This window comes from Chlamydotis macqueenii, chromosome 2 (assembly GCF_036417535.1).
Source record: "Chlamydotis macqueenii isolate bChlMac1 chromosome 2, bChlMac1.mat, whole genome shotgun sequence".
Lineage (NCBI taxonomy): Eukaryota > Metazoa > Chordata > Aves > Otidiformes > Otididae > Chlamydotis > Chlamydotis macqueenii.
Window position 1 is genome coordinate 89,418,896 of NC_141557.1, and position 24,976 is coordinate 89,443,871.

The window sequence follows — 24,976 nt, forward strand, 5'->3', positions numbered from 1 at the left end:
GAAGCCAATTAAAAAAAAAAAACACAAAAATAAGACTTCCTCTGAAAAATTACTGTCAGCTTTTGCACCATGAGCAGTCTAACTTGAGCCTAACAAATGAGGTATTAATTCCCACCATAACCCATCTGCAGGGGAGCAACAGGTAAACAGGAGAGGGAAGGCCACAGCCTTTTATTTCTTTTCTCTAAACAACATACTAAATAACTGCCCTTGTGCACATAACTTTTTGTAACCGTTGAATCAAAAACATCTTAAGAATCATAAAAGCTAAATTCAGAAAAAGTTTCGTAGCAGGCATTTGATCCTATGAAATATTTCCATAGATTGACATAATTCAGAATATAAAATCTCAAGTTCATTACCACTTCCTAAATATTCAGTAATCGTCTTCACAGCATTGAGGGAAGTCATAACAAGTGAATAGCATAGTTTAAAATTTCTGTTTGATTTTTTTCCTTAAGTATCCCCTAAAATCATATTCTGTCCCTATTCTAATTCCTATTAGAATTGTTGTCCTCATAGTCTTACTATTTTTCCACAAGAGACAGCCAAATGTGTATGCACACAGTCAGTCCTTCTTCAACAGCCAAAACTGCTCCCAGATGTTGTGGACATCATACTTTCATGTAAGTGCCTAAAGTCGGGGGGCTATCGAAGCCCTGACAGTAATGAATCTCTGGCACGGCAGTCCCAGCGGCAGCAGACAGGGGCGTAAGGAACGGCCCGCCAAGCCGGGCGCTGGATGCCATCGGTTTCACCCAGGAGCACAGACACCCGTGTAAAACACGGGGGGAGCCGGCTTGCCCGCAGGCAAGAACACCAGCGGGGAGCACGCCAGCTGCCCGGGTGAGGCCCAGCCCTCTCCGCCGCGGCGGCGCACGCACAGGCCGACAGCGGCAAGAAGCCGCGGCCCCTCAGCTCAGGAGCCCTCACCGGCGCAGCTCCGAGCAGGTCAACCACGCTCGCCACCCCAGGGCAGGAGAAGCCGAGACCGGAGCCCTGAGAGCTCCTCAGCGGCCTTCGTCCCTCCACGAGGGCGAAGGGGGACCCCCAGCCTCCCACCCCGAAATCGGCCGGGCGGAGCGGGCCGCCCCGCAAGGGCTCAGCCGCGGGAGCGCGGCGAGGGCCGTCACGCCTAAGGGGGAGGGGAGCGCAAGGGGCGCAACGGTCGCCAACCGCCTCCAACGGCCCGGGCCCGGCGCGCGCCGCCTGCAGCGGAGGCGGGGCGCGGAGGGCGGGGCACCCGCGGGGCCCGCAGCGGAGCCACAGCAGCCGCGCAGCTCCCTGCCCGCCCGACAGCCCGCCCGCCGCCCCCATCCATGAACCCGCACCCACCGGCCCCAGCCGCCGCTACCGCCTCTGTGGATCCCGCGCCCGTTCTGCCCCAGGCCCCGCCCCGCTCCCGCCCACCAATCCGATAACAGGGTTCCGGGCAGCGCAGCCAATCAAATATCGGAAGGGAGGATGGGCCGGGCCGACGTCACCGCTCGGACTTACCAGGGCTCTGGGAGGGACGGAGAGCGAGGGGGCGGGGCGGGCGAGGCCAACACGTGGTCCTTTCCGTCCCTATTGGCTGCGCCTGCGGCGCACGCCCTCCAATAGACGTGGGATCCGTGCCCTGGGAGGCGGGCTGGTTCTGTCTCGGCGGCAGCGCGCGAGTGGCGCAGAGTCTGTGTGGCCCCGCCCTCTCCTCCGGGTGGTGGCGGCGGGCGAGGGGCGGCGGCGGCGGGCGAGGGGCGGCGGCGGCGGCGGCGGGCGAGGGGCGGCGGCGGCGGGCGAGGGGCGGCGGCGGCGGGCGAGGGCCGGTGGCGGCGGGCGAGGGGCGGTGGCGGGCTGGGGAGCAGCAGCTGCCGAACGGGATTTTTGGGGCGGTAACGGCGCCGCTAGAGGTCTCAGCAGCGGCAGCTGGCCTCTCTGGCGGAGGGACGAGGGCCAGAGGGCAAAACTTTTGCCTTACAGGGCGAGCGGTGGCGGACGCGACCGAGGAGCCGCGCGTGGGCGGGGGGCCCTGCCGGGGTCGCAGCAGCCCGCGCTCGCAGCAGCGCCCCGGCCGGGGTGCGGGCGGGCCCGGCACGCCGCGTGCTGCGGCCCTGGGGTCGGCGCAGGCACTCCTGCGTGGGTGCACGTTTGATTGCCTGCGGGAAACATTTCTTACAGTCGCTCTTCAGGTTTTTTTTGTTCCGCGTTGAGCTCGTTACACCCGACAGCATATTAAACTGCCGGCGCTGCTGCGCAAGCTGTCATCTCGGGCCGAACTGGGCCGACGTTCCTGGTTTGTGGCGCTGCTGCCATCACGTTTCCCCCAGGGTGCGGTTGCCTGATTGCCCTTGGCCTGCACGAGGGCAGGGGGTGAAGAAGCCCGCAGCTGCCAGCTCGCCCAGGGAATGTGGGCTGTAGCCAGGCGGGGCTCGTGAAACCAGCCCTGCCTTGTCCTCCCTGATGGCGCCCGAGCTGCAAGCCAGAGCTAGAGGTGGGCAGCCGGCTCCAGTGGCAGATCCAGCTGCAGGACCGTGCGGAACTGCACAAAAGGGTCGACATCAGCAGCCAAGGCTTTTTTCAGACTGGTGTTGCTGAGGAGGAAACTACCCACAGGAGCTCTCATTTGCAAAGTAATTTGTTCAAAGAGCACACTGTGGAAAAGTTACCAATGGTAAAAAGCAGGCACTGGCGGGAGCTGCGTGGGGAAGCTGGACTCCTTACAGCTCGTTTGGCATGAATAAAATGGGCAAAGCTTGATTAAGAGGAAAGTCAGACAATAGTCATAGTTTTGTTTCCATTTATTAATGCTGCCAATCAAAACCCACATGTCGGTTTAGTAGACTTGGGATACAGATTTTAAAGGAACTCGACAGCTCACAAATTATACTTAAAAAGCACTAAGCATCTGATTATTTTTCCATTTAGGTCATACAGACTCGACATGTGCTATGTAGATACTATCCATCAATGGTCACTTAATCTGCCCCAACCACCCTGGTCTTCAGGGTTCTTGGGTTTATTTCTCATTTGCTCCTGTCTTTCATCAATTCACATTTACACGTCTCAAAGTTTAGGCTTCTGTTGTAAGGCAACTGCAATGTGAGTAGTACTCATCAAATATGATAGATATCCTTACAGGAGACAACAACAACAACAACAAAAAAACAACCATGAGCAGAATCTCAAATGGAAAGGCAAGAGAAAATCAGAAATTTAATAATTATAATGCAATTCAGAGTATAATATATTAGCAGTACTTTCATAAATATCTTTGTAATATTTCACCATCAGTAATAAAATATATTTATAATCTCTCATTATTATTAAGATTGTAAATATTGGACCAGCACTCTACCAGTTTAAAAAAAAAAGTATAATTACTGAAAAGTTACTTTTTTCCCTCCTTCTCTAGCAGCCACACTGTCTCCCTTGAGATGTAGGTATGCTACTGAAGTACAATTCTGAGATTTTGTAATTATTTTTAACATGAAACATTATTAATTGGCACAGACTGTATTAGCTTTTGCACACAAGGCACAATAAATCCAGGTTCACATGATAACTATTCATAAACACAGTATTTCTCACTTACCGATGCGTTGCAAAGCTACAGAACGGAAACAGCAGTTATGTTCTTTCAAAAATGTTTTCGACACTTTTGTTCTTGAGTTGATTACATAGCTCAGATTTCATTTTCAAATGAGCTAATTATTAATATTCTATAAAGGAATTATCACATGGAGAAAAGAGGATATGAGACACTGAATACTAAGAAGGCCTCCACCAATTACATATCCAAATCATCTCAGAACTTCAGAAAAACTAGGATGGTGAATTTCAGATTTCTATATTGGGCTGGCCATGGAGAAATTTAATTCCATGGGTCTTGTCACTGCTATTTATTAGAAGATTTAGCTATGTAACTTCTTTAAAAATGAGGTAACTGTTACTGTATTTATAATATTTTAAATTAACTCTTATGATAAATTCTTTGCCAAAACAAGTTTTGGTATCTGGATAACAGCCTCTTCTAAAACTGATACCCATATGGTGAAAAATGTTTAACTGGATGTCAGTTTTGGCAACATTTTCCCACAAGTGTCTAGAGGGACCTCTGTCTAATTCTGGGCTATTGGGAATGTTTTTCCTCTCCTGGGTTTGGACGTGCATCCTGCCCGCATCCCTGTTCTACAGCAGTTCGAGTCTCACACAGACGTGCATCATCCACCTCTGCTTTGGTTTCCATGGAGAGGATTTCCACCAAAATCCTCTTACATTCAATCTAGTGTTGCCTTATCTTTTGCATTTCTTTTCCAATAGTTACTAGTCAGATCTTAATTTCAATTATAGTCACGTAAGCCCAAAGCAACTCCATTTAATTTCAGTGGAATTATTCTGGATTTACTCTATGATAGCTTTGATCAGAATCTGATCTCTTTTTCTTACCTGCTTATGTATTTCACGTACAAAATACTGCTCTGTCTCATAGGGAAGGTGTAATTCTTCTCTGGCTCCTAGATGCTAGTGTTTTCATAATGTAAAAGCTGTAAAATGGTATCGGTGTGGACTGTATGGATGAACATTGTTCCCCAAGTCATGAGAACTGAATAATGTTGTTTTAAAAAAAAATGAGTAACAGAGAAAGGAAACAACTGCCAGCATTTTCTGCTCTCTCCAGTCTACCAATCTATTGCATCGTGCTACTACAGAAAAGCTTAATTTCATATTGATTCTGCTACAGAGAATGATGCTATCAAAATTTCTGATACTGTAGCTGAGAGTAGTGTCTCATGGAACGGCTCAGTCACCTGCTCAAATATTAGTTGGTTTTTTTGCCAGATTAATTTGTCATCCCTTCCTTCATCTGTTACCTGTGAAAACAACTCCTGAAAGAAATAGTCATCAGCTTTTCCATCTGGGTGGATAACAGAGCCTCTGGCTAGCCTTACCGAAGGGCGGTACGCCATCGCCTCACCTAGTCGCATAGCTTGACCTGCTGGGAGCGCAGAGCTTGGTCAGTTTTTCCAAAGTGTCAGAATTCGTGGACACCTCTTACGTACCACTTGCACACACATTACTACTAATCCTTCCCCAGTGTGCCCAGCAGAAGTGCAGTGATTGGGAATCACCAGAAAAAATCCACCTGGTCCATAGTCAACTTCTTTAATCCCTTCTGGAGAGACAGTGGGTAGAAGCAGACTATGTGCCAAATTAACTGTCCCGGTGCATGTTTCATGGCTTACATGCAACTTCCCAAATATAGGAAGGATACTTGAAAGAGACGGCGGAAGTAAGCTGAATAATTGTGCAAGTTGTTCAAGATGCTGTAGAAGTTAATATGACCAGTAAAAGGGAAAAATTAAAATAAATGCAAATGTAAAATGAATCCTAGAGATTATTTTTTTCTTGGAGTGGCTATTTATTTTGTTCTTATTTGCATAGAAATAACTGTTTGGAATTTATGTTTTAAAATGGCAGAAGTACTTATTGAAGTCGGATATTGTTTCTGACTTTCATTTTACCTCTTTACTGTACCTGCCTTCGACAGGACGGCATATCAATGGTTTGTGTCAAGTGCACATTAATTGACTGTCTCTGAAGGGTAATTGTTTTTCAATATATTCGTATACCATGCTTCACTGTTAATGGAAGAAAACCACTGATAGGGGCACCACACCATATTTTGGGGGTTAGTTCTCCTAATTTCTGTTTTTATTGTAATTTGTTATCTCATTTGTTAGTTAATTTGAGAAATGAAGAGTGACATTTTGCCATCACATTTCTTAGCACATTTTGTCAAAGATTTATTACACAATGAAATAAGCAGAATGGTAGCCAGAAAAAGAAATCGCAACTCTATTTCACAGAACATAGCTTTGAGATTATTCTCAAGTAATCACTGCTTATAATAACTTGGTTAAAAATATAGAATACCAGGTAATACACGGCTTTTGACACAACTCTTCAGAAGGAGCTTTTAGGAGGCCTCATTATGAATGATCACAGTGAAAACCAATTGCCAGCGTAACCTATTTGCTGAGATTTGACAGAACGGCTGTTTTAAAAGCAAACCCTTTACGAGGGAGCAGAGAACCTGCCAGAAGGACGGCTAGCATTCATTTAGTGCTCACTCCCCCCTGATCTGGCTGTGTGATGAAGGAATTCTTGAAGTCCTGACTTCACTTACAAGATCAGTGCAGCAAGCGTGTCACGCCACGGTAGTGCCTCAGATAATGACAGCAGCATTTACGCCTGCCTGTTTAGGTAGGACTTGAACAGTGTTGTAACCGGTTACTGAACTTCCCCCAACTTGGATTCTTTCTGAAGTCCTAGTAACGTTAAATTAATTGGTTGTAACACCTCACAGTTTCATCTGTGAAGAGAGGAGCAGGTGTGCTAGAGATTAATGGGGACAACAGAGGGAGCGCTAACACTTCCATTTCCATTGCCTGGTTCAGTAGATGCTCTTGATTACAAACGTAAGAAATGACAGCTCGAGCCTCAGTGCATCCTGGAAACAGGCAAGATGAAACTACAGTACAGAGAAGGAATGACTAAGGTTACAACACAACTTGGTGGCAAGGATTTTGCTACCGCAGCTGGGCTATATAACAACAGGTTTTGTATTTTTTTCTCTCACAATTTTACTTCCCACCTCCCCCTAAAATAAAACTTGGCAACACAGAGAAAGCCAGTTAATTACCTCCTCCCCACTGCTGCTTCAGCGCGGTTACTGCTGGTGGTGGTTTTGCTCCCATGTTTTCAGAAGATCAGTTGCCAGCTGTGAGATGTGCTGCCAGGCAAAATTGACGTGGGTGGATTCCACGGTGCGGGAACAAATAGCAAAACGTAGCACAAACTTCTCTCGCAGGTGGCATGGGACCAGATGTATCTTCTTGGCCTCGTTTATGCTTTTAAGCAGTGCCTCATTTAATTCATTTGAGCCCTGAAATCATTGCAATTCAACAGATACAGTGATGAATTTCAGAAGCAAGTTTGGAATATGTAAATGCCACCCAGCAGCCAAGCCTAAGTACCACCGGGAACGCACAGCCACTTTCTCGTCTGTCAATGCTTTGCCGTCAAAGATTAGAAAAAGATGATGGCACGAGAGATAATTTTTCAGCCACAAAGAGATTTATGGATTAACTGAGGTTTAGAAGCAGCGTTCACACTGGGACATTTGTGATAGCTGACTGCTTTTCTGTGACATAAGGTCGTGAGCTATGTAGCTTCATGTAAAAGCATTCATTATTGCATCTATTTCTTTCCACTTTTCTTAGATCTAATTGAACAAACGTGGGAGGAAGTTTTGCGATGAAGTATACTAACATTTGTAAAACAAACCTTTCAGTCTTCACTTAAGCATGGCTGCTGGGAAAGTCTTTTGAGTATGAAGATGGAAATCTTACCCTTAGTTAAGAAATAGTTAAGGTCATGTATCCCTGGCATAAGTAAGTTTCACACTATCAGTAGAAACCCTAAAAAGGTATTTGCCTGAAGTTCTATAGGAAGTGTCCGCCACAGAATCCTACAGAGTGGGGTTTTTGGAGGGGATTTTAGAAGTGTGGTAAATTGACCTTCCCACTGGAAGTAAACAGTCTTCTGCATTCTGGGAAACGAAGATAGAAATGTTAAATATCTTGCTGAAGGTCAGAGGGACTCTACATGCATGCAGTATTGAATTTTATCTCCTTCTAGTGTACTTAATTGTCCTTGTGCTCAAATACTGAATGTGAGGATTTCCCTTAGAGAACTGGGTGCTCTTAATATCAAATCCCAAAAGAAACAGGACTGTTTCGTCTGCAGGTTCAGCTAATGTTGAGTCAATGGTTTTCCTAGTTCATGTCTGTCAGCATTTGAGAATAAACATCAGATTTCCCAAACCACTAGTAAATTGCTTTAAATGAAAATAATTAAAGAAGAGATCACAAAAATCTTGGGATTTTAGTCTGATTTAGCAACTCAGGATGAAGTGCTAGCTGCCTGTCTTTGACAGTCCTTGTTACCCCAGTTAAAGGAACCCATCTGTCTAAATTTTGTATCAGCAGACCAAGAGTTGGCCTTAGCTTTGCTAAGCATGGATATACCGTGTTGATCTTGAGTAGTATGATTTTATTCTTTGGGGAAGTATCTTAGCTATTGTACAGCCTTTTACTCTTTCTGTTACACTGCTAGTAACACAGAACTGCAGGAAATGCTGGGAGCATCTGTGCTTTTACTGCAGTGTTCCCTTAGTGAACACGGACTGCGGTAAGAGAGTCACAAACTGGTCTGTTCAGCAGCAGTTGTGTTACTATAGTGGGTCTTCTTGAAAACATCCATATCAGAAAACGTGTTCTCTCAAATCTGCGCAGTTGTGACTTGCCTGCTTAGCCTTTTCCATATGAAAACAAAGCATAAGGGAGACACTGTTTCCCATTGGCACTGAGAATAAATGTTTTATTCTCATGGTTTTGGATCATATTAGAGTTAGAGCTGAACCCAAGTCAAAACCTTATTCTGACCTAGCAGAATTTGTTAGGGAATTTGAATGAGAGCCTGAACTTCATGGCTTAGCCTTAGTCTTACAGGAGATATTTATGCCACTCGAATGCTCCTAACTGAGAAAAGGACCAACTTTGGTGTTTTGCAATCCCCACCCATTATGGTGACAATGATATACTGCTTTCTTATCAAAGGTAATCCATTGTTAAAATGATTATCCTTGCCTTTAATATGAAATGCACAGCACTAACCTTTAGGCAATACAAGCAGTTATATGATGTTAAGTTAATGCCCTTGGCAGGGGCGAGGCGAGGCAGCAGAAAGATTTATATATCTTTCTTCTGTTCTGCTCTCACAGCTGCACCCAGGGGCTGCTGTGACACTTGAGTGTCATGTCAAATTGAAGTTAGTAGTGACTAATCCTCTCCCAGAGCTTTGAGAAGCCAGCAGCCAGCTCTGATTGAGTCTGTCAGCATCAATAACACAATATTCTCACCCCCTTGGAGAAATGTCTAGCTTGCCTTATATTCATCTGCAGACATGACAAGGAGGCCGAAAATTAACCCTTTGGCATAATACTTGGATTCCTTCTTTGACATTTGATTAAACAGTTATAATATGAAAGCCATAGATTATTAGTCCATCTGCTCAATGGTGTGAAAAGCAGAAAAATTAAAAGTTACAGCTAAGCAAAAAATAAAAAAAAAAGGATTTCTGAAGAACAAAGGAAGGAAAAATATTTCAAGTATCCTGTCCTTAGTCCTACTGAAACTACATAAAAGTTATAAATATCCTACTTCTAAGATGCATTTTAGTAAGAATTACAGAAACCACAGGAAGATTTTTGAAAGAGTGATTTTAAAAGCAAATAAAGTTGCAAAAATATCAATAAAATGCTTGTCATTTAAAAGCTTGTTAGTTTTGTTTTCTTTTTCTGGACAAGGAAGGCAGGTGATGAAAACAACTGGTGTTTCAACATTGGTTTTCAGCAGAATCACGACTTTATTCTACAACTTGTCCAAAAGTTTCTTAGCTAGGTGCCCAGTATTTACATCCTATTGTAGAGTTGTCTTTCCCTGTTGATCTGATTTCTTCCTCTGGAGCATCAGGGACAGGAGACCAGACGCAGATGATGGACTGCTCTCATCAAAAGTGACAATTCCTGTGTTGCTATGCTCTATTTCACCAGGGCTGTTCCTTTAAAGTAAATGTAGAGCACTGACTAACAGCTGTCTCTGGATCTGCAAAACTAGTGGTTGCTTGTTCCGTCTGAGAGAGCAGACTACAGTCAACTTCTTGTTATTGAGCAATAAAAGCCACAGAACCTATTCCTCAAAATCTTCAAAAAATTCTTGTTAGAGAAGAAATCATATTCACATTTCCACTTACTGGAAAAACTCCACAGTCTGTAATCCATCAGATCCCCTAGCAACGGATCATTTTTTTTCTTTTATTTTAAACAACACATATTCAAACAAAACCATTTTCCTAGTCTAGAGGAATTTACCATTACCTTTCGTTAGCTCCTTCAGCCAATTGCATCAAACTCAGGTAACTGGGGCAACTGAATGACTGAGAAAAGAATCTGTGAGAAGTAGTAGTACTACACTACCCAGAAGGAGCCAAGATGTGCTTGTGAGCCTTTGGAAAAGCTAAAAGCTGATTTAGGTATCATGTGAACTGGAAAACACCAGTGCTGTTATTACTATTGCCTGGTGTTCAGATTCAGTGTCACAATCCAGCCCCTTACAGAGGCTTTAGTTGCAAGCTGCTCTGTTAAATGAGTTCTTTACCTAAAACAAGACACTGATCCCCTTGTAATGTCTGATTAAACAAGTGAACCCTTCCAATGACTGCAGAGTGAGTTTTCTGGTTTCTCTTGGGCAAGGTCTCTACATCAATGAACTTGGCACTCACAGAGATTTTGGGGAATGAAAGGCCAAGAGGGCTGAAAGGATCATGTTCAGGGAAAAAAAAGCAGACCAGGGCCAAGGGCATTTGTGAAGCTGGCCTCCCATGCAACCTGTTCTTACTCATATCTTGCTCCAGTTTGCCCAGTCTGACTATAGGATTTTATAAATGAAAATATATTCTTTAAAGAAAACAACAAAATAGTGTTTACTACTCTAATCTTCATTCGTGATAGTCATTATTTATATATTTATATATAAAATCGGATATTAAATTTACACACCTAAAAATTAACTTAAGAAACATCTAATACACACATACAGTCAGACATTACAAACAAATGTTTAGGGAAATATATTGAAACAATTCCTTTCATCAAAGCCCATCAAGCATAGACTGTAACAGCCATTTTGTATGACTGGGTAGACCATTTGTTTGCCTTGACTAGATATTTTCATACCTAATATGCTTTAATTTCTCTTAACCATTTGATTAATTTTTAACAAAATTGTCTTAAGCTTCTTTCTTTAATCTGCTTTGATCTACATTAATTTCCTTTACTTGCCTCAGAGATTAATTAAGTATATTAACTGCAAAGACTATAATCAATTGCAGGTTATTGTATTGCTATAAAACATGACAGAAGAAATAGGAGGTCTTAGCTGCCTTACCTTCAGCCGAAAACAGACTAGTCCCAAGACAACCTTAGCACAGATCTCAAATCTTCCATCCTGAAGGACTAAGTCTTCAAATTGATGTGAAAGTCTGACATGCTGAGAAGATAGAAATATAGTATCTACGTTGTATAAATTTGATTCATAAAGAAAAAAGATGGACTAAATTGTCTCCTAGTCTCTTTTCTCTGTTCCCTTTTCTGATATGTGATAATATTCCCATATCACTATCTGTTTATGTTAACTTAGATCCCATTTGTGACTTCCAGAGACCATATTGAGCCGTTACTATACCAGTAGCTCAGTCTGTCTTGGGCAGCACCAGTCTCTCTCTTAATTAAACATTTCAGCACAGGTTTTATAACTGCCATGATACCATATTATTGGTAAATATTTGTAGACATTTGTTGTGGGGAAGGGGAGAGGTGCACAGATACAGAGAAAAAATGATCACAATTCCAGTGCAAAACAAGCTGGAAAGATACACTTAGAATAGTTCACTTAATACGAGAATAACTGTGAAGAAGGGAGAACTCGCATACTCTTTTGACCTGGGTGCTCAGGTTCAGTTGAAAAGAAAGGTGATGGCAGTATAATCAAGAAAATGGATAGAAGATCTCAACCAATCTGTTTAGAAAGTGCTGGAGGAAAAAGGAGTGACATTGGACACCAAGCCAGAGTAATTGCTTCAAAGTGTAGGAAACCAGTGCTTTTCCAAAATCAAACAAATAGGAAAAATACCAACAGACATACTAGCAACCAGCTGAGAAGTCTTAACATCAGTCAGTGGTGCTTTCATGCTGATACCACATTTTGTTTTCTTACAAACAGAAAATTAATTCAAAAGCACTTGGAAAAAAAGAACCCATATCCTCATCAGGTACCTGCAGTACTTTATCCAGTCCCCCTCTCACTGGGTGTCATCAGTTTAGTGCTCACTACCTTTAAAAAAAAAAAAAAAAAAAAAAAAAAGACCACAACAGCAACCAGCTATTAGAATTACAGTTTGTCTTCATGCGATAGCCAGTCTGTACCAAAAATTAGGAGCAACATCTAAGATATGGTTAAAAGTTCCTTAGCTTTTATATGTTTCTGATTGCAAATAATTTTACAAAAATAAACAACTAAGCTCATGTCTTTTCCTGCTTTTGCACTCTGTCTTTTCCCAAGTTCAAGGACAGATATCAAACAAAAATGAAACATTTCACTTTGGGCCAGTCAGATGTGGAGTGTTTCATCTCAAAAGAGCTTTTTCCAAAAGGGCAAGAACAAGCAAAACAGAAATTACAGAAAAAAAAAAAAAAGAAAACACATTTTGAAATCTTAATCATAGCTTTCTGATGTTTGTTTATTTCTTAAAATAGAAAAGCATTGTTTATATTGAATCAAAACATTGATTCAAAACCTTCACATTGGGCATACTGGTACCTTGTGCAACCAGCAAATCTTACTGTTGTTACCACTTCCTCTCTGCTGTTTGTTACATCCACTTATCATCTCCTTCTAAAATTAGACTGAAAACTCTTTGAGTCAGGAATGAGACCAATAAAATGCCCCATCCTTTGCAAGGCATTTGAATGTTCTGCTAATATAAACAGCATGAGTTTGCAGCTATGAAAATTGACCAGAAGTGTGTGGATACGTACAGATACTTGTATGCAGAAGTGCATGAAAAACATATGTGAAATATGCACACGTCTTGTAATGCTCTCTTTCTGACTCCTCCCATCCTCATGTTCTATAGCCTTAACCAAACTGATCGCTTTTACGCAGCTCTGCACAGTTTCACAGCACATGTCCTGGGTCTTGGAAATCAAAGTCATAAAAAAAACGTATGATCAATGAGATGAGCAATGTTCAGCTGAATGTAATCTCCAACTGAATTTAATTAAAATTTACATGAGTAAGAAGTGAATAAAGCAAAAAAAAAATTAAGATTTGGCTTTCTGCAGGTTGTTTGTACAAGAAAAGTCCAGACCCATGCTGTACATTTTACAGCAGGTATTTATGTCCACTTTTTGCAATAAAGGAATTTTCAGGAATTTGAAAGAAATAAAAGCAAGGGGAAACAGAGAATATTTAGTAAAACACAAATGAAAATTCTGCAAGTGTTTTGTATTCCTGTCTGGATGCGAGTCTTAACAAGTAGCACTAATTTGTAAAGCCACTGGAGGGCACCAAGCGGTTTAGATTGTACAGAACTGGAAGGCGAGAAAGCGGATTTTTTGCACTGAAGTTTCACCTGCGTAGCTTTGCTTAACACAGTTACCCGAGGCTTACACCTTTGAACCGTCAGCTGTTATCCTGAATTGCGCTTACAAAGATTGCTGCAACCGTACATAATCAAACCCAATAAAGTTAAACATTATTAAGTCTGGAAGGTCAAAGTCTGTAAAACCAAAGGGCTTTTAGGTGTCACACCTGCCTCTGTGGGTCCAAGAGCCGTACCCACGCTCTGGACGTGAGCGTGGCAATAGCTCACGGGAGAACACGTGTGGCCGTGGTGCTTCACCTTTTCGAGACAGGCAGGTAAACTGCAAAAATAAAGCCCTGTTTGGAGAACTACAGGCACTGAAACTAAGGATAGGAAAGAAGGAGAGGTAAAAACTGGCAGGCTATTGTCTGTTTTCTGCTGAATGTGTACGTGCCAAGCCTGAGCTATGGATGCTTTAAACCTCAAAATGCTGTTGATTTTTACATTTGTGTCATGCTGTGTCCATAGCACCATTAACTTAAAGTTGACATTCAAATATTGTTTAACTTTTAAAAATTATTTTATTTAACGTTGTTACATAATTTAACAAAAAAGTGGCCATACACAAACCAACTCATGTACTGTTTCTAGCAATATCATTTGTACAATCCCTTTATCACCTAGATTCCCAAAGTGGAATCACATGGACTGCATTAGTGACCTGAAAAGTCTTGGTGTGTCAGAACACAATACCAGTCATTCTCTCCACAGTGAAATTTAGGGGATTGAAGAAAAGAAGATTGTAGGGAATTTTTGTGTATCACTATCTAAGATAAACAACCATTGCCCTTCTGCAGTGAGAAGGGAAACAGGAACAGGATCAAATTCATTTGGTTATTCAGGATTAAGGGAAGTATCTTACATAATGACTAATGGGAGCAATAAACTTGTGAGGCCTTACAATGTGGTACCTATTTAAAAAAATATGTGTATGTGTATGTGTGAATATAAATAATATAAATATGAATGCTTCTGCATTGAGGTATTTAAAATGAATTTTGATTTTGGGGCAAAGCCTTCAAGAACTAAAAGGTTTTGATTGAAGGGAGCTTCTCTGAAGCATCAGAGTACATTAATGTGTATGTGCAAATAAGCATACCTGCCTAGCCTTGATCACTTCATACTTCTCCTCCTGTAGATTTCACCTCTGCCTGGCTTAGCTCGCATCCCACTACACTCTGAAGGAAAATGCTGTCAAGAGAGTTTTCTCAACAGCCACTTGAACTGTGCCACTCCCCAACTGAAATGCTCTCTGGCATTGCTGTTCTGTACAATTCCAGTTTCTGGGTCTCTGCTGTTAATTTTTAATGGAATTAATTATCTTCAGCAAAGAAAGAAGGATGTATTACACTGGTTTCTTTTGGTCCTAAGGAGGATTCGTTTGAGTCAGAATGTTCACAGGGATCACATACAAAAACATTAACTGCTAAATTTCTCAAATTACTTCTGAGCTCTTTGAGAGGACTTAAACTGATGAAGGAGTAATAGATGGTCAGGCAGTTTGCAAATGGGCCATTTACAAATGAGCCATTTGGGTTTCACATTTATACTGATTCTGAGTGCTTGGAATAAGTCCAGAAGACTGTTATTGTTGGTTTCGCCTTCTTTGTACATCGCCTCTGCGACTTTAGGACTTACCTCCAAAATGGGTATTTTTCTCTCCCCACATCCTTCAGAGATGTCCTCTCCTTTACCACTGCTTTAAAACCTATACTTTGCAATAGGTTAATGTTACATGTTGTGTGGGAAAGGAGGGGATAACTGGAAGGTTTGCAAAACAAAAGAAGCTACCATATCTAAATCCAAGTCACACATTCTCATCTCCCAGGAATATTTTAGTTCCTAAATGCCTTCCTCAGTACAAGCCAATGCCAGGTTGCAGTGGTTATCTAGTCACTTTGATGCAGACCTTAAGGCTGCAAACATAAAAACCATCTTTTTCTTAAAACATACTAATAAAAGAGAGGGGGGGGAAAAAAGATAAAGAAAGAGACAAATGGGTTGTTTGTTTTTTTTTTTTGTGGCAATTCACATCCAGGAAAACAAAAGTTTGTGAAGAGATAGTTGCAGATATCTTTGGTCTCCCATATAGAAGCTTGCTAATCACACAGCAAATAGGGTGGCTTCTTAAGGATATGCAGTGTTCTTTCCCTCTGTTTTGTCAGAAGCTCATCACTGTTGAAAAATCTCAAATCACTTTGTAAGTAACACGTGGCTGCGCAAAAGAAGCCTAACTAGAAGTCTATAAACACTGGATGAAACTTCCTACAGTTTTCTGTGACTTGGGAGCTGAAGTGTCTTTTTTTTTTTTTTCCTAAGTGATCACAGCATCTATACTGGGATTTGTATAAACTCAGAAAGGAATAAGGCCCAGCTTTGCATCTGAACAGACATGCCTTAGCTGCTATTGCGTAACGTGAACAGGAGTGACATGCCCTACATGTAGGACTGCATGCTACATCTCAAATGTGGCCATCCCCTTCCCAGGTTCCAGCCCAAGGAGCAGTTTCAAACTTCTGCCTGACTCTGTCTGCCTCGCCTTTTCACTGGGGCAACTCCTTAATAACACAACAGAGAGAGAGAACTTCTTCCCGCTTCCCCAGCTCCACCCACTCTGCTCTCCACTTGAAGGCTGCAATATCAGCTCCTGCCACTGTTCCTAGGTCTCTTCTCATTCTACCTGAGTCCATTCTGCAACCCATTATAACAAACGCAGCTTCAGAAATAATCCTGGCAACTACAAGTCTTCACTTAAAACACAGCTACAAGTCCCAGGTACACAAGACAGCGTGCTAGCTATCCTCTTCAAAGACTGCCTTTGCTAGCGATGAGAATATTAGCAAGATGCTATGACATGTTTAAAGGACAGCAACTTTTCAAGGCCAAGCACTGGGACAAGCAACGTTAAAGCGAAATTAACAAGTGAAGTTAAGTTCCAAAATACTTTGTTTGGAAACTTGTCTATGGGTTTGAAAATATAAACCAGTGTCAGGCTGGTTTACATACTTCATTACTACACTACCAAAAAAAAAGCCACCACAATAAATCTGAAACCAAGGATAATTCCTGAGAAGACAGGAAAATGAGCAAGATATGAAACACATTTTAAAATGTTATTTTGCAGCTCCTGATAACACTTTACCAACATGTCTGCAAACTCACAAGAGATACGTTAAATGCTGCTAGTGGAGGCAGAAAGTGAAATACAATTATTTCTTGAAATGTAAGTTCAACAGAGAACTGCCGGAGACAGAGCTGACTTTTTTTAAAAGTTGCTTTGGAACTGAATTTAATTATCACTCATCTGGGGTGGGGGGGTGAGGAGAAACTAATGTAATGGTTCCAGTTTGACAGATGTATACAGTGACCCAAATTCTGAACTTAATTACCCCTCTTGCCCTTTCAAAGTTGCAAACGTAAGGTCATAACTTATTTTTCGCTGTACACTAAGGAACACTTTAGTCCTCAATGAAATTTTAACACACACACTTAATTCAACAAGCCCTTGGAAATCTATCTGTCTGAATTACCTTTACAAATAAGGCAACATATTAGAGTTTTACTTTGGAGTCAGTATCTTTAGGAAAATATTGATTTTCTTAGCCTTCCTGAACTGTGTTATCACAGAAATTATTTAAAAAATGGTCTTCGGCTATGATTATAGAAAGACAAGTACTTTTTGGCTGGACAGTCAGGGAAATGTCTAGGAGAAAGGGAAAGAGGGAACCTGTTGAATGTAAATACTGACCTGTGGGAATCAGCCTGATAAAAGGCCATGTAGTTAATATGGGATTTCTAACCCTCTGTTTTCCCAGTGAGAGATTTATCCCTGCTTAAAAACTTAGCATCAGGTTAAAAGAACTGCAGTCTCCAGAAATCTAACCTGATAGAGAAACCCACTAGAAACTGCAATGGTAGCCTAGTAAAGTGATAAGAAACCTTGTGTCAATTTGTCACCAGAAGGGTTTGTATCAGATTGCCACAAGGATCACAGAACATGAGGATCGCTGCTGTTGTCAAAATTTATTTCTGAAAGCCTCTTTAAGGATAAAAATCCAATTCAGATCTCTGTATAGTCAGTTGAAAATTATAGTGTGATAAAAAATGAAAAGCAAAGAGGGTACCCTCCATCCCAGAACCTTTTCAAATTGAAAGAGACTTATTCATGCTTACTTACTCATTTTACAACAGTGTAAAAAACCCTTTCTTAGGAATTAATCGGTTTAGTACCAGAACAGAAAGGAATGTGTGTCTGCAGAGAGCTTGGTATACCAGACCAGACTGTTAGCTAATGGATATTTTTGTAAATATTTAGAGCCAAGTCATGGATCTTCCCTCACTAGAAGTTTCCCTAAAATTCATAAAGGTGAAAGGTATGCTTGAGTTTGACTTTACTGCTATAGAGGAAGTATATGTATAATTTAGACTGGTGCCAGGTGTGGTTTTTAGTGATTAAGAAATCCTCTTCTTTTTACATTTATAATATACTTAGTACTTATCATAACAGTGGTAACAAACTGTAAATTGTACACTTTTTTTTTTTTTAAAGGTGGATTTTAAACAGGAAACAAAGAAACAGCAGAGGTAGACATGCCCAATCGGTTATTGTATCATAAATGCAACGCAGTGACCTCAATAATAATCTAAACATGCTCTCAATGCATACACATTAATAAAATAATGAAGTCATGAATAAACAAGCTTTCCCCCAGTAAAACCATTAAAGTGCTCTGGCTTAATTTCAGAGGGAACTATGTCAGACATTGTAGGAATTCAAAATTCCTAAACTTGTCTTCTCTAAAGATTAACACAAAACAGATGATGTTTTTGATCCTTCTGTGATATAAAATTGTGATACTACGTGGGGCAAACAAGTAGTACCTCTTTTGAACCCAGCCGTACAAAACCTGTTGTCTGTGCTTCCTGCCGTGTATAGAAGTCATGGAAAGTAGATAGGTAGCAAGCTCATCTTCCCTTGCCGTCTCACCACAGGTTACTCAAGAACTCAAATTCCAGTCACCTTGCGGATGTGCTCCTGCAGTCCCGTGACCCCGTACATCCTCAGCACGAACCACAGCTTCAGCGAGCGGAACCTCCTCCCCAGGGGAATTTGCCAGTGCTGCAAGCCAGGGAGAAGGGAAGGCACCGACATTAAAAGTCGCTATTGCAGTGATACTGCATAAATTGCACATTCTGCAATGATTTTGAAGGGTACTGCATTGCCACATCCTACAGGCAGTTGCTAGAAGCAGGTCAAATGATAACAGAAATGACTATTTCTGGTAAATGCCCTGGTGTGACTGTTTAATACTTAACATTTTCAAATGAAAATTGGGAAAGGAGATTGGTGTCAGAATGAAAGGGTCACAACACAAATTGGATTTTCTTTGTGCATCCTGAATTGTCCTTGAAGGCTTTGGAAAAATAAGTGTCTTAGAAGCTCATGTAGACTGGATTGCTTACCGTTGTGGGACTAGCATCTACAATGACAGGCCCATTTTTTATTTCAAAACAACAGTATTTCTATTGGTTAAAGTGGACACAAATGCATTTTTAAAAATGTATTATTCATTATGTTAAGAAAAAAAAATCTTTAGGACATTTCTTTCTGCTGCTTAACCTTGAGATATTACATATGCAAGATGTTTTCTGCTTTTAAACATTTATTTAAAAAAAAAATAGAGTTTAACATTTCAGTTTGAGGAATATGAAAAAATTAGCAAGCTACATCCTTCCTGGAATGAAACATAAGGTTTTGAGGTTTATTATAGTAATAGAAAATAAAAGTCCTGGAAATATCAGTGTATACAACTAATAGTACTAATTATTACATTGATGCTGTACTTACCCGATAATCTGTTACAAGGCCTGGAAGTTAAAAGAAAAAATGTTCATATTGCTTCATCACAACACCCAAAACCTACAATAATTTTAATGCTATTGTAAAAGCTATATCTTAGGTATCCTTTATTTTGCTACAATCTTCAGCATCGTCAGTGTCAACAGGACAACTATTTAGTTGTAGGATCCAACCTAGTAGGCTACTTGACAGCATGTTAGATGAAGGTGCTTGTAGTAAGCTTCATTCCTTAGCTAGTCAGAATGTATCACTAACAAATTGAACAGTTCTCAGGAAAAAAACCCACAATTTTACTTCTGTTATACTTCAGATCCTCTGGAGATGATGGACTATTGTGTTTTATTTTCCTTTTGTAAGGAAAAGAAATGGTAGATAAAATGTTGATTACTAATTCTGTTTGAAAGTTTGCAGAATCCCTAAACTCACTTCATCACTCATTCTCTGCTTCTAACTACCTTTTATACTCGTTCATATATTTGTTGCTAACTCTTCAGCATGTCTAATAAGTTACTTGAAAAATTGACTGAGAATTGATCTCTTCCTATTTGGAGAATAGTATTGTGTGGGGTTTTATGGCTTTTCATTTGATGTAGTGAAAGCCCCTTACAAACACAGATTGACCAAGCCACAAAGCAGTGCAGGGAGGCAAGTAGAAGGCTTTATGGGTTATCTTTTATATAAGCACGCAGAGTCAAGATGCATATACCTTTTTTTTTTTTTATCAGGTAATTACGCTGATTTCACAGTAAAGGAAACTGTAACATAAAGCTGGATTATATTAGGAAAGATTTCTTCATTGAAAGGGTTATCAGACATTGGAACAGGCTGCCCAGGGAAGTGGTTGAGTCTCCATCCCTGGAGGTATTTAAAAGATGTGTAGACGTGGCACATAGGGACACGGTTTAGTGGTGGACTTGGCAGTGTTAGGTTAACAGTTGGACTCGGTGATCTTAAAGGTCTTTTCCAACCCAAATGATTCTATGATGACTTGCAGTAAGCCAGTGACAGAAATTAAACTGACCTAAAATCTAAAGCACTTATTTAGGAAAATGTGTAAGCATCTGCTTAGCTTTCTTATTCTGCTTTATTATTCTGCAGCGGAGTGTAAGCTTTATAGGAAAGTATGTACTTAAATTCCAAGGGAAAGTGCTGTCTAAGTGCTTCTGGAATTATGAATCACAAGGTACTATATAGAACTGTAGCTTCTGAATTTGATCAGTTTGTCATTTATGTAATTCTCAGCCTTTGTATTTTCTGGGAGTAAAAAGACTGTATTTCCTGTGTTACAAGCTCTTGCCAATGTTCTCTCCTCTATGCAGCCAAAACATAAGAAAAAACATTGTCCTTCCTCCCTGCAACATACAGCCTTTTCATTCTTTAACTGTTACTAAGTTATTTTCCAGATTATGAAAAAAAACATACAACAAACAACAATCATTAAGCCATTCCTGGGCTTCAGGAAATGAAGATGCTTGTCTCAGCTCAGTAACGAGGTGATTTGATAATATTCATGTTCTTCTGCATTGTAGCAGCCATTTTTATTCGGTAGCTGCAAGACTGGTAGCAAAGAGAGTAAAGCAACTGGTGACAGATAAATAATCCTACGCTCCTGTAAGGGGCTACGTCTAATGATCCACAACAACGCCTTTCACAAGCTGTGAAGCAGAATGCAATCAATGATTAGTCCTTGATTACAAGCCTTAGTCTTACATCTGTATTTAACCGGGAGGAACTGCATTGTGGGAACATATGTGGCATTCACAATCGAGTATAAAGCTGCATTCTTCTAACACTGCCATTAGGATTTGACCTATATCCTGGGTTGCCAGGCAGGCTAGTATAATCTTCCCGGCGTGATGATGCAAATCACATAAAGTTATAATTAATGACAAAATAAAGACTTTCCCCTTGGGGGCACACATAATTGCCATATGGTTATTAAGAGTAATTGCTCACAGATAGATATATTTTTCCGCTCATTTAAATTCTTGAGTGTGAGATGAACAAATTCAAAAATGCTACTTCATGTGCCTTGAAAACCATGATGGGAATTCTCAGACTTGAGACATACTCGGAAAAGAAGACCCTCCATTAGACAGGTCCTGTTTCCAGGAGTGCTGACATCCCATAAAGCACACAGGGATCAACAGGGACTGTAACAGCCTAGCATCTTTGCAAATTTGACTATTATTTTTGTTGAAGGAGTGAATTGGATTTAACACTGTAACTAGAGGTATTTGTATTCAAAAAGTGTTGTCCAGCTCTTTGGAAAATTGATATCAAAGGAGAATAGAGCATAGAAAAGTTTAGCATAATCGGACTGCTAATAATCAGTTGATCTATTTGGAATCATTATGTACAGATCACATAACATACTATCACAGCTTCTGAAGGCAAGACAAAGGCTGAACAGCTAGGGAGATAAAGTTTTCAGGTCAACTAGGTGACCTCATTGAAAGCACCTAGTTTTAAGAAAGGTTTGATTTTCTTCTGATGTTATTTAACCTAGGGAAAACCTAAGGTTCTTGTATCAGCACTGTCAGTTGTCTCAAGGACATATTTTCACTTTAGTTAAGGTTGCCTTATTTGTCCTCAAGATACATATTTTTATGTAGGTTAAGTAAAAGCTAGTAATGTAAGCATATTTATCATAACTTATATTTTTCATTTTAAAAAGAAAAAAACCACTATATATTTTTTCTTAACAATTCTAGTCTTTGGAGGGTGAACCTCAGCTCCAGAGTTACTGTATTTTCCTGTTTATTGCACTGTTCTGTATTTGCATTGCTTGGAAATGTAGGAAAGGAAAAAAATGCAAAATTTCTGCCAGTTGAGGATTAAGGCACAGGATTCTGTTTTTCCTAGGGCTTTTTAGTGAATGGTGGAATTCTAGATGGCATTAATTTAAATGTCAATGAGTTCATAGCCATAACAGAAAGAAGAGAAAAGTACTCAGGATACAATTCTGAACACAGATCAGCACCAGCAATTCCAGGAAAAATATGAAATAGAGTAAATGGTAAGAACATCCGCATATGATTCACCCTCTTGAGAAAGTTATGAGGGAACTTGCACCACATGTTGACACTGTACTGCTGTGACCTTCTTCACAATGAATCAAGTATCAACCAAACAGGCTTCAGGATGGCAAATGCCACTCTGCAGTTGCTAGGTATGTGCCAGGAGCAGCACTAATCCATTAAGGAGCTTTGTGCAGGGCCTATGATTTGTAAGTTCTTTGTGAGCATTTTGTGAAGAGCTTTCGTGAAGCATTTTGTACAAGACAAATAGCCTGCACTTATCTCCTTCTCTCCAATCAATGTGAGAACATGGGAGCAACAGGACAGTGTCCCAGATAGCTGTCATTCAAAATAGAGCACAGATATATCAAGCACAGCTCACCTTTTCTTTGTGGTTTCAGGGATTGTTTGCTCCTGACATGGGTATTTGAAAATTTGAATCAGAGCTTGCATACATAGCTAAGAAAACAGGTCACAGACTTTAGAAACCCGAAAAACAAATCAGATCTGGAAACCAGAAAGATATGTTGGGGACGGCAGGTTAAGGGTCTCCATACAGAGCATCCAATGTTTATAACAAAAGACCATTAAGAATCTTCTCAACACTCCTACAAAGAGTCAGTGGTAAATCTGGAGCTGGGGAAATCCCAATACAAAAGTATTAATATAATCCTTTATAAAGTCAATTCCATCAATTACTTTTTATACTAACTAAAATCTCACTAGATATGTGTTTGCACTTTAATAAGCTTAACTCCCTGGGGCACTTTGAAAATGGAAATAGGCTCCTAAACAATTTAGGCAGCTTTAAGAATTTCAGTTTTCATCTTAGATCCTTTTTTTTCCATTAAAGATTAGTGTGCAAACAAAATAATAATAATCTCATTTAATTATAAAATTACCAGATTCCTGATGGTGATGCTGCAGGTAAAGAGGTTCTAATTTAAAGGCACCTGTTAAATCTGATCTTTTTTTCACCCTGTATGAAAAGAAAGAAATAAAATTCAGAAATTTAAGAATTGAAATTTAAGGGATTATATTGCCACAAGAAGTGAAGGCAAATCAAATGTGTTTAAACTGGCGTATTTCCTGAGCATAGCCTGTGCCATTTTCAGTGCTTTTTCACAGCCATATCAGTACTGTACTTACAAGTAGTTAAGTGTAAGACTCAGCGGGAACGGGCAGCGTGACTGCACGACTGCATATTTAAAAACAGACAAGAAACAGACACAGAGGATCTTTTTATGGTGATAGACACTCACACCAGAATGTGAGACTAGCTGAAGCAATGTTAATGTTTGCAGTCAACAGAAGTTGCCTTGAAATTACTGCATTACAAAGCTGCGTGCGAAGTGCTGTGGCTTCCTAGGCACCGTGCACAGCCGCGCTGAGGCTTTGGATGCTGGCCACGCTCTCTCCATGCTGCGGTGGTGGCAGCAACAGCCACTGGTAGGGATGAGCCACCCGGTTCAGACTCAGGCTTCCCTCTTGTACCACCTTGCTCTTAGCTGGATCCAATATACAATTACTGACAGACATGTACATTACAGACAGCACAATGGAAAACTGAGAAGCATACCTTACTCTTGCCAGCTAGTGGGTGCTGTAACTGGGCTGAGGTTCAAAAGCCAAAGTGTCCCTTTTAGAGAGAATAAGCTACATTTTGCCAGCGGGTAATAACAAGATTTTGCTGTTTATGCTTCAGTCTGTGTGTAAGATTGACTCACCTCTACAAATGATGGGGTTTATAGAGGCAGAAAAAGAAGAAACCAGAAATAAAAAAGGGAGAGACAGCTATGTAATTATATTAGGCCTATAAATATTTCAAAAAGTAAGCAATAATTACGTCAACATGAGGACACTCTAAATGACCCAAGTCCAAACCTTTTCTTTGCATCTGTTTTTTTAAAATGTTTTTAATGTAAAATTCCAAGTAAAAATCTCATTTCCAATATTTTAGTGTGTATGTATAAATGTACAGGCCAGTATATACTCCCAGTCTCATCTGCATCTAGACTATGCTCGTAAAACATCCTATTCAAAAAAACAAAAAGCTCTCCTCTCAATTTAATGGTCAGGACAGTACCAAGGTTAACAAAGTACTTGCCTTCAGGTATGGGAAGTACATAGGTGAACATAAGTAAGCTTATGCACATGATAAAATAGTAAAAGACACTCAGAATACTCTCAATAAAAAAAAAAACCTAATAATCTGTTTGTGTGTTGAAAATATCCTGTGGACAGAATGAAGAAACAATTATCTGAAAGCAAGTTGAATTAGGGTAGATACTGTGAACAAACCCTAAGTTGTTCTGCTGTAGTGTATTTGATGTATTTGATTACTTTGGTATATTCCTGTTTCAGTAGCTCATTCCATACGCAACTAACCCAAGTTCTAAGCAAGATCATTAGTTGTCTTGTGAGAGCTTCGTTCCTTCTCCTGTAGTACACTACTAAACAATGGAACACATAACTATTCTGCAGAACATCTTGTCACTTAGAAGGTATAAAAATGCTACCTTCTTAGAAGGTATAAAAATGCACTTCCTTAGTGATGTTACTGCTTTTTAAAGCAGTCTCCATCTGGAGACTTCACAGGTTTAATGTGGCAACCATTAAAAACTATCTAAAATGATTACTAAAATAAGTCCAAAGCCTGGACATCAATATATATGAACCAGTTGAGTTGCACCTCTATACACTGTGTCTAGATTTCACCCTGTGTATTTAAACTTCTTTGCAGTAAATGCTTTTGTGGTCTGGTAATGGAAGAAGTGGTGTTCTCAGCTTT

At 40.5% G+C, this 24,976-nt stretch overlaps 1 protein-coding gene across 1 annotated transcript in view; it reads right to left on the reverse strand.

Annotated features, from left to right (window-relative positions):
* Positions 1-2,759: 2,759 nt before the first annotated feature.
* Positions 2,760-24,976, reverse strand: part of DDC (dopa decarboxylase) — a 79,332-nt gene continuing 57,115 nt past the window's right edge. The window contains exons 10-15 of the mRNA XM_086742030.1: positions 23,088-23,164; positions 19,154-19,173; positions 18,326-18,424; positions 11,049-11,150; positions 6,683-6,925; positions 2,760-3,110 (exon numbers count right to left, since the gene is read on the reverse strand). Of these exons, the coding sequence (XP_086598156.1) occupies positions 6,710-6,925; positions 11,049-11,150; positions 18,326-18,424; positions 19,154-19,173; positions 23,088-23,164 (514 nt within the window). The 3' untranslated portion in view covers positions 2,760-3,110; positions 6,683-6,709. The remainder of the gene's footprint in view (positions 3,111-6,682; positions 6,926-11,048; positions 11,151-18,325; positions 18,425-19,153; positions 19,174-23,087; positions 23,165-24,976) is intronic.